The sequence below is a fragment of the Stegastes partitus genome, unplaced genomic scaffold (assembly GCF_000690725.1).
Source record: "Stegastes partitus isolate 25-593 unplaced genomic scaffold, Stegastes_partitus-1.0.2 Scaffold781, whole genome shotgun sequence".
Classification (NCBI taxonomy): domain Eukaryota; kingdom Metazoa; phylum Chordata; class Actinopteri; family Pomacentridae; genus Stegastes; species Stegastes partitus.
Window position 1 is genome coordinate 87224 of NW_007578512.1, and position 8438 is coordinate 95661.

Below are 8438 nucleotides of genomic sequence, written 5' to 3' on the forward strand. Positions count from 1 at the left end.
GTTTCATTGTGCAGTATATGAGAGCAGGAATTGGACACATTACCTGTTTTGAAACAGACGAACGGTAAACTGCGGGAGCAGTCTTCATCTGACCAGCGTCCTGAGTTGTTGAATTGTGCAGCGACACACTGCTCTCCATCAGAATCTGGTTGCCCAACAGCCCAGTGTCGAAACAGAGAGTTGCTCCCATCAGACCACAATTTTTGGCGATACAGACCGATCCACACAACATGTCCCCCTGCTATGTTTCTGACAATGAAGTTTTCTGTGGAATTTCGAATGCTGTGGGGAGAAGAGTAGCAAATAAACATTAAGGTTAACTGATGAGGTTGAACAACAGACACTAAAAAGTCCAGTTGGAAATATAATTCTGTGCTTTATGTGGTCATTTAAGATTTTGGTAAAAACAGTTAAATCATCATTGGAACATCACCAGTCTAATACAACACTCAAACTATTTTGCCAGTGACAGGACTATGCACACACATTTGCCATGTACTTATTCACATAGTGGAAAAGTATTTTTATTAAGGTTTTGGAATTGGTCTCAACCACATTGCCCTCATCTGCAGGATGCTTTGAAACAGATAAACTTGATGTAAAACTGATTTATAAAAACAAAAAGGTAACCAGAAGGTGGTGCTATTTGGCTGTCAGGGAGCAACAACTAAGACAACAGAGTACTATCCGCAAGTTAGAAATAAAAAAACAAAACAAAACAGCTTTTCAAATTGAAGTTTAGGTGAAAGACTGTAGAGGGCTGATTACTCTAGGAAGAGATATCTCTTTTGCAAACCGCATTATGTCATTACTCATCCCTCTTATCCCTCACTTTCTGTAATCTTTGTACTGTCTAAAGGAAAACATAAAAGAATGGAACAGATCATAGAACACAATGTAAATCAAGCCCTGACAAATTGTAGTCACCACATCAGAATATAAATGCCTAGTTCTAAAGGACATAACATCAAAATGTAGTCTGTTCAGTTGTGCATTAAGTCACGGAGTCTTCATCTGTGTACACTGTACCTGGCTAGATCGACATAATTCTCCCTGCAGAATCTCTGAGCATCAGTCCAGTTTAAAGGTATATCAACCCGAACAAAAGATGCTGTGCCATTCACTGTACCTGGATGGAAAAAAGTAATGAACAGCATCAGGATAAAATGTTTTTCTACGATGCCTGCTGTGTTCTCAGTGACAATAAAGTAAAGATCTGATAGTCGGTTTCATGACTCCATTTATTGGAATAAAATATTGCTAATATCATTTCCACATATCAGATGTGTACATGTTTCTAGAAATGCTATGAAGAAGACACATTTGGCCTTTTGTGAATGTTTACAATTTCTTTGCTAATTCTCTGTAAAAACTCACCGCTGTAGCAGACAAACCGATGTATCTCATTGCAGTTAACGTCGCCCCATGTGCCAAACTGTGGACTTGCACTAAAAAGCTCCACACAGTACTGTTGTCCTCCGCGATTACTAGGTTGAGAGGAATCCCAGTTTCTATAGGTTTCCTGTCCTGCACCATAGAAGCTGCTGTCATTTAGGGACCATCTCCAACTGTTTTCCAAGTCATCATAGAGACCTATCCAAGCTTTGCCTGTTCAAAAACACAACAACAAAAAACTCTGCAGTGAAACATGTTCTCAAATGCTGATTGAATGTGATGCTTTCTCAATCCACATCATAGTTCATATTTTACTGGATTCCTACTAAGTTACTCAAAAACTTGGGTGCTGCCTGGCTGTTGACTACAGTATCATTACAGTCTGCATATGTTACGTGTGTAATACTAGAAAACTCACCTGTGTAATTTGATGTGGTGTTCGTAACGTCATCAACGTCAGCTGTGTTTTCTATGGTGGCCAGATCAGTGTAGTCACGTCTGCAGATACTCTGAGCATTCGTCCAGTTCTGTGGCGTTTCCACAAAGACATAGTGACGAGTTTGGGCAGAAGAAATGCTGACCACTGCTCCTGAAACAGAACATATTCAGATTTTGTAGCACTCAGTGTTCGTGTAGCCTTTCTGTATTATTTTACTGCGAATAAAAAGGGGCACTGTGAATCAGTTGGGTTCGGCCACATTACTGTTGGATTTTCCAAAACTTCTTCCTCATTGATGAGATTTTTCTGATCTAATCTGTACCTGCAAGCAGCCTGACAACAGCAGATTAGTTCATACTTACATTCCCAGATTATTCATTGAACATTTATCTACAGCAGGAAACTAGAGACAATCTTGTGATGGGATCAGATCAGCTGTGATGCCCACATGTGCACATTCTGACTCATGAATCCTCTGTTAACATTCAGATCACATCCATCTTGTAGCTCAGCCAGCTTTTTGATTTCAAGTACACACCTGTAAAGTTTCTTGACTGCATTTCATATGATTGTGATGCTATTGTGTTACCAAACTGTGCCCACAGACAGACATATAAACACCTGCCAGACAATTCAAAAAAGCCTTTGTGGCAGTTCATGCTTCAGTTGTTGTCTCCAGGACCACATTTTGCCATGATGACACATACACAGACAAACAAAGAGACTCACAAGGTGAAAACAATGCCACTTTTGCTGATGAATACTTCCATCTAAAACTATTTCTGCCCTGTCACCTTGACTGCATTATCCTGAATCGCAGCTCTGCGTAAGAAATGCCTGCTCCGCTGAACCGAATCCAAACAGCGCTTCTGGATTTCCTAACCAATCTGTTCACTGTAGGTCTAGATAGATTAAGTTTTAGTCGGTCTCAGTGAAACTTTAGGTTCATTAATGAGGACAACAGCAAAAGAACCAATTCAACTACGAGATGAAAACATATACAGCAACGTTGATGAACTCCAGTGAAACTAAAAGGTGTTATCCTCCCATAATCTCAGATTCAAAATAAGTCAGGTGTCCGTACGTGTGGGAAAACATGTATGACCGTATTCATGATACATAGAGCCACACTCGTTGCAATTTCTATTCACTGCCTTGTCATTGTACCAAAATGATGAAAATTCAGGTACCCTACAGAAAACATGACAACTTATGAAGTTTTTTGTGTTTTTTTTTGCTATTTTAAGCTGACCTCTTTGTCTCATTTGCACCAAACACAAATACTTGTACATTTACAAGTTGTGATGGATCTAAAAAACACAAGTGAGAATAATTATACAAAAGGCACCAACCTGTGAGCACAAAGATCACCAGACCATAATCCATGAGTTAAGCCTCTGAAAAGACGCATATTGTTAATTTATCCATTCGAAAATGTTCAAACTTAGATCAAATTACATTTTTCACCGTACACCTGTAGATATCTGGTAGTACACAGATTCCAAATATATTTCTCTGTAAAGCACAATATTTATGGATTCCACTTACCGTTCTTTTTCTTTAATCTCCTCCTTCTGGAAAATAGAGCATTTCACATGTCCCTGAGTGTCAGTTAAAGTGTGTGGCTAAGCTCTGAGGTAACTAAGTACTTACCTGATGTTTATCAGCGCGAAGCTACAGTGTCTGTGTTGAAAGGTCTTGCTGTGGGCGTAGTTCAGATTCGGGTGAAAAAAAAAACAGTCTCTGCTATGACAAAGACCTTGTGCTGGAATCAGGAACTGTCGTCATTTTTTTTCCGCATGGGTCTGATGGAAAGGTATGTACATTTGATCCAAACAGCATAGAAATGTGTCATGTACCATTTACAATAACTGGCTCTAAAGCGTGAAAGTAAAATAATTTATATAGACCCTCATTAATGGTACCAGTTAACTATCATGTGTATTTGTAGTTTAAATTTTATGTGTTACTTCAACTTCAAATGAAGAACATTGCATCACTACATTTTAAACGTCACACATCCATTATATACACAGAATCACACTGTACTGTAGATATTTTGGTCATTCATTTTGCACAATGTATAAGCTGCAGATTTGTTTTTGTTTTAAGGGTTTTGCTTTCAGTTCCTTCTGAAGTTACCTAAATTTAGTTTTTGTTCTTTTGTTACATAATTGAATTGTTTTAGTCAAAGGTAGTCTCACAGTTAGTGAGTGCAGAACAATTTCTTCCTTTTCCCAATTTCCTTAATCTCTGTGCATCACAAAGATGCTTCAGTCTGTGTTTGGCAATGATTAACCTGCCAACCCAACTTTCATGTTGTGCAATGCAAAGAGGAAGGAGCTGCCAAAAAAACCTCATGGGATTTCCCCCCCGTAACTCTGCTTTACTGTGATACTCTTCCAGTGTAACCAAAGGACTTGAACACTGAGGTGTACCAAACTGTAAATGATGACTATTCTTGGCACTCTATTGAGCAAAACATTTTAAAATTGTAACATTTGGGTGGTGTACTCTTTCTTAAGTTGTCAGATTTCTTTTGATTTGTTTTGACATATTAACTGACTTTAAATATGAAATGTTTCTTAGCAACTGTTGCTTTCTTTTATCTGCTAAATATTTATTGTGATGGAAAAAAGTTATGCATTTTAATTTTTTTCTTGTTTTTCCAGTCTGACAGATCACAGACTGCTTTTCACCTGAGGCAGAATATAGTGTTGTGTGACGTTACAAGACGTAAACCTATCATTATAACATTCCTTTGAGCAGCAGTTCTGTAGGAGATTCTCCATTTTCATATTTTTGCAGTTTAACTGTTTTTTAACAATGTTTTAGGGCAGCTGTCAAAGCTGTCACTATTACTGTCCAGTGCATACATGTTCATATTTAGTGGTTTCCTAATCTGCTGTATTACTGTATCTAACATTGTCTGTCACTTGGAACAAGTTTTCACTTGATGCATCTTATCTCTACTGACATCCATGTTCATCAGAATGGATTAAAAGTAAGCTGAACCAAAACAAAACACATATAATTTAATCACTCACTGATACTGACATGCTGTGTGTATCTGCTATGTTCTACTTCCTCTTGTGGTGAGGACTGGGACTGCAGCTTGACCAGTCTGTGTCACCATGCTTAGACTTGTACTAACATTAAGTGGGAGTTCAGAGGTAAAGGTCAGCAGCAGGATTCCCCAACAGTCTCCTGCTGTCATACTAGATGACAGATGTAGATTCTCAGCAATCCTTACAGTTTCTAGGATTACTCACACCTTTGGTGAAGTTGTCCTTCTTGCTTTGCCACTTCTGTTCAGAGAGCAACCTGAGGATGGGCCTGTCATGCTTCATGTAGGCCATCTCCTAATGTAGCTTTCTTATACTGGCTAGAAGCTTCTGATTCTTGTCCTAGTAGACTCACAGTGGCACAAACAGTGATCTGAGACCAGATTTAAGCCAAAGGTTTAACATACAGAGTAGACCAACAGATCACTGAACACCAGACAGAGAAATCAAAAAGCGGATCTTAGTGACAGAAAGGAACAGAAGAACTTGATTCACATAAGGAAGTAAGTCAGAGAGAACCCACGCTGCACAGGGAAAACATGCAAACTCCACGCAGAAAGATCCCAGGCGTCCTAACCGGGATGCAAAACGGGGATCTTCTATCTGCAAAGTGACGGTGCTAACCACCAAGCCACCTTGCAAAGTGTTAGTCACATATAAGTTTGTTGGAATCTGAGTAATAGTTCTCACCTTTTGACCCAGGTTTCAATCAGGAGTTTCTGCATTAGTCATGCTAGGAAACAGATGTACAGTGCGGTAGTTTTTAAGCTGTAAGAAATCTTTACACTGAGCATATACAGCTCAATGAATACAAGTATGTGCTTTAATGTTCTGACAAAATAGTTTCTAGTTCAGTTTTACTATCTTTACTCTTACCGTATAGTGCTAAGAGATAAGCATAGGAACTTTCAATCAATCAATCAATCAAAAAATCATCCAAATATTTGTTTTGATTAGTTACTGCATTTGGAGAAGACTTTCTGAAAATGTACACACATGTTTTGTCAGCATACGCTGCTCTCTCAGGTAAACATTTGTGGGAATTATCAAAATGAACCACATTGTTCTAAGGTATTGCTCAGGGGCATCTTAAAAAGAGCGTCATCTATGTAGCTCAAAAAACACAATGGACTAAGTCTCTGGAACTTTTAACTAACTGTACAGTTATTCACTGCTGGTTCTCAGACATTCATCATTTAGACATCAAAAAAGAAAAAAANTCATATACAGTGTAAGGAGACAAACAGGATGCTGTGGGACACAATATTAAACAGAAGAGTTATATTTTAGTTCTACACTGTCACAGTGAAGCTACCATGATGACTGATTCATTTACAACACATTTTTAAAACTTTTTATCTCACCAGTGACTGCAGTAATGGTGACTCCACTGCTTCCGACGTTCTCAAACACAGAGAACAGAGTGAATATGTATTTAGTCGCAGGAGAGAGAGATGAGACTGTATGACTTATTGGTCCATCTCCAGCTGGTGGACTGAAGTTTGTCTCTGTCCCATTAAACTGCAGAATGAAGCTGACGTTGTTGTTCACTTTATTCCACTGCAGAGTGATGCTGGTCTCATTTTGTCCTGTTGATCTGAAGCTGTCTGTGTTTGGAGGATCTGAGAGGAAAAAAGGAGAAGGTTGGTGAATTCACATCAATGTGGATTCAATCAGCAACAGCTCCACAAATGGAAGAAGACAAAATGAACATCCAACAAATCACAGTCACTTGTTAGAATTTAGACACAGAAAACAGCCTTATAGCAATGAGTCTGTAAACAATGATTGTAGTTTGAAAAGAAGCACAGCAGTTATTTTAATCACTGCAATGCAAGGCGACCTTTTTATCTAACAACTGTTACCAGAAAAAAAAAAAAAAAAAAAAAATCTGTATAGTTGACTTTACTGAGGAAGAAATTGAATGTCTTACAAGGAACTGCAGTAATGGAGACTCCACTGCTTCTGACGTTCTCAAACACAGAGAACAGAGTGAACGTGTATTCAGTTCCAGCAGTGAGAGATGAGACTATATGAGTTACTGGTCCATCTCCAGCTGGTGCACTGATGTTTGTCTCTGTCCCATTAAACAGCACAATGAAGCTCACATCGTTGTTCACTTTATTCCACTGCAGAGTGATGCTGGTCTCTGTTTGTCCTGTTGATCTGAAGCTGTCTGTGTTTGGAGGAGCTGAGACACAAAAGACAAAAAAAATATTAATTACCAGAAGACTTTTCATAGAAAATGGTTAAAGTAACAAAGTTGCTCCATTTTATGCTACCTAAAAATGAATTTTAAAAATTGCAGCAATGAGTCACACACATCAGTTGTTCACTGGCAGATCCCCAAGATCATCAGTTACACACATTCTTATGAAATGCTTTATATTGTAATGTCTGCTCTTAATACATGCTGATCCTGTTGATTTCCAGTCATTGCCACTAACTACCATTCATTGTAAAGTCACTGCTCCATGAAACTCTGAGAGTGATTTCTCCTTGATTTCACCCATGTGTTAGAACCACTACTACTCCAGCAGCTGTTCACCATTTGGTGACTGTCATCATGTTGGATGCAACTTCATGAGCCACTACTTACTCATGGTGTATAACTATTTCAAGTGTTCCACCTGTCCTACGTTTACATTTTCATCAGTAAAACAAGATAACAGTGTTGTTGTTGAATTAGTAGACATTAATGAATTATCTCACCAGTGACTGCAGTAATGTTGACTCCACTGCTTCTGATGTTCTCAAACACAGAGAACAGAGTGAATATGTAGTTAGTCGCAGGAGAGAGAGATGAGACTGTGTGACTTATTGGTCCATCTCCAGCTGGTGCACTGATGTTTGTCTCTGTCCCATTAAACAGCAGAATGAAGCTGACACTGTTGTTCACTTTATTCCACTGCAGAGTGATGCTGGTCTCATTTTGTCCTGTTGATATGAACCTGTCTGTGTTTGGAGGAGCTGAGACAGAAAAAGAGAAAGTGAGAGAAATTATTCAGATTCTGTCTTCTATCAGGGCTGCAAGGTGGCTTGGTGGATAGCACCATTGCCAAAGGACACCCAGGATTTTTCTCCGTGGAGTTTGCATGTTCTCCCCGTGCAGCGTGGGTTCTCTCCAGGTTCTCCGGCTTCCTCCCACAAGTCCAAAAACATGTTGAGGTTAATTGGTGATTCTAAATTGTCCGTAGGTGTGAATGTGAGTGTGCTCGGTTGTCTGTCTCTAAGTGTAGTCAATCAGGCTGACAACAATTAAACCAATTCTCTACTTTGACATGATCTGAGTATTCTGTGGTGAACATCTGTAAATACAATCTACTGTATCTTACATCTACAATGCTGAAACATATATGGAAACCTGTAATTAAATAACTGGAATATCTTACCAGTGACTGTAGTGATGTTGACTCCACTGCTTCTGGCGCTCTTAAACACGGACAACAGTGTGAATGTGTATTCAGTTCCAGCAGTGAGAGATGAGACTGTGTAATTCACAGGTCCATCTCCAACTGGTTCAGGAACATATATTATTC

At 38.9% G+C, this 8438-nt stretch overlaps 1 protein-coding gene across 1 annotated transcript in view; it reads right to left on the reverse strand.

Moving 5' to 3' along the window:
• Positions 1 to 8433, reverse strand: part of LOC103364809 (uncharacterized) — a gene marked incomplete at its 5' end in the record, with an annotated part of 19784 nt that extends 11351 nt beyond the window's left edge. Inside the window, 8 exons of the mRNA XM_008292069.1 lie at positions 44 to 282; positions 1030 to 1129; positions 1378 to 1608; positions 1814 to 1984; positions 6264 to 6521; positions 6833 to 7090; positions 7612 to 7869; positions 8292 to 8433. Of these exons, the coding sequence (XP_008290291.1) occupies positions 44 to 282; positions 1030 to 1129; positions 1378 to 1608; positions 1814 to 1984; positions 6264 to 6521; positions 6833 to 7090; positions 7612 to 7869; positions 8292 to 8433 (1657 nt within the window). The remainder of the gene's footprint in view (positions 1 to 43; positions 283 to 1029; positions 1130 to 1377; positions 1609 to 1813; positions 1985 to 6263; positions 6522 to 6832; positions 7091 to 7611; positions 7870 to 8291) is intronic.
• Between the last annotated feature and the right edge of the window lie 5 nt (positions 8434 to 8438).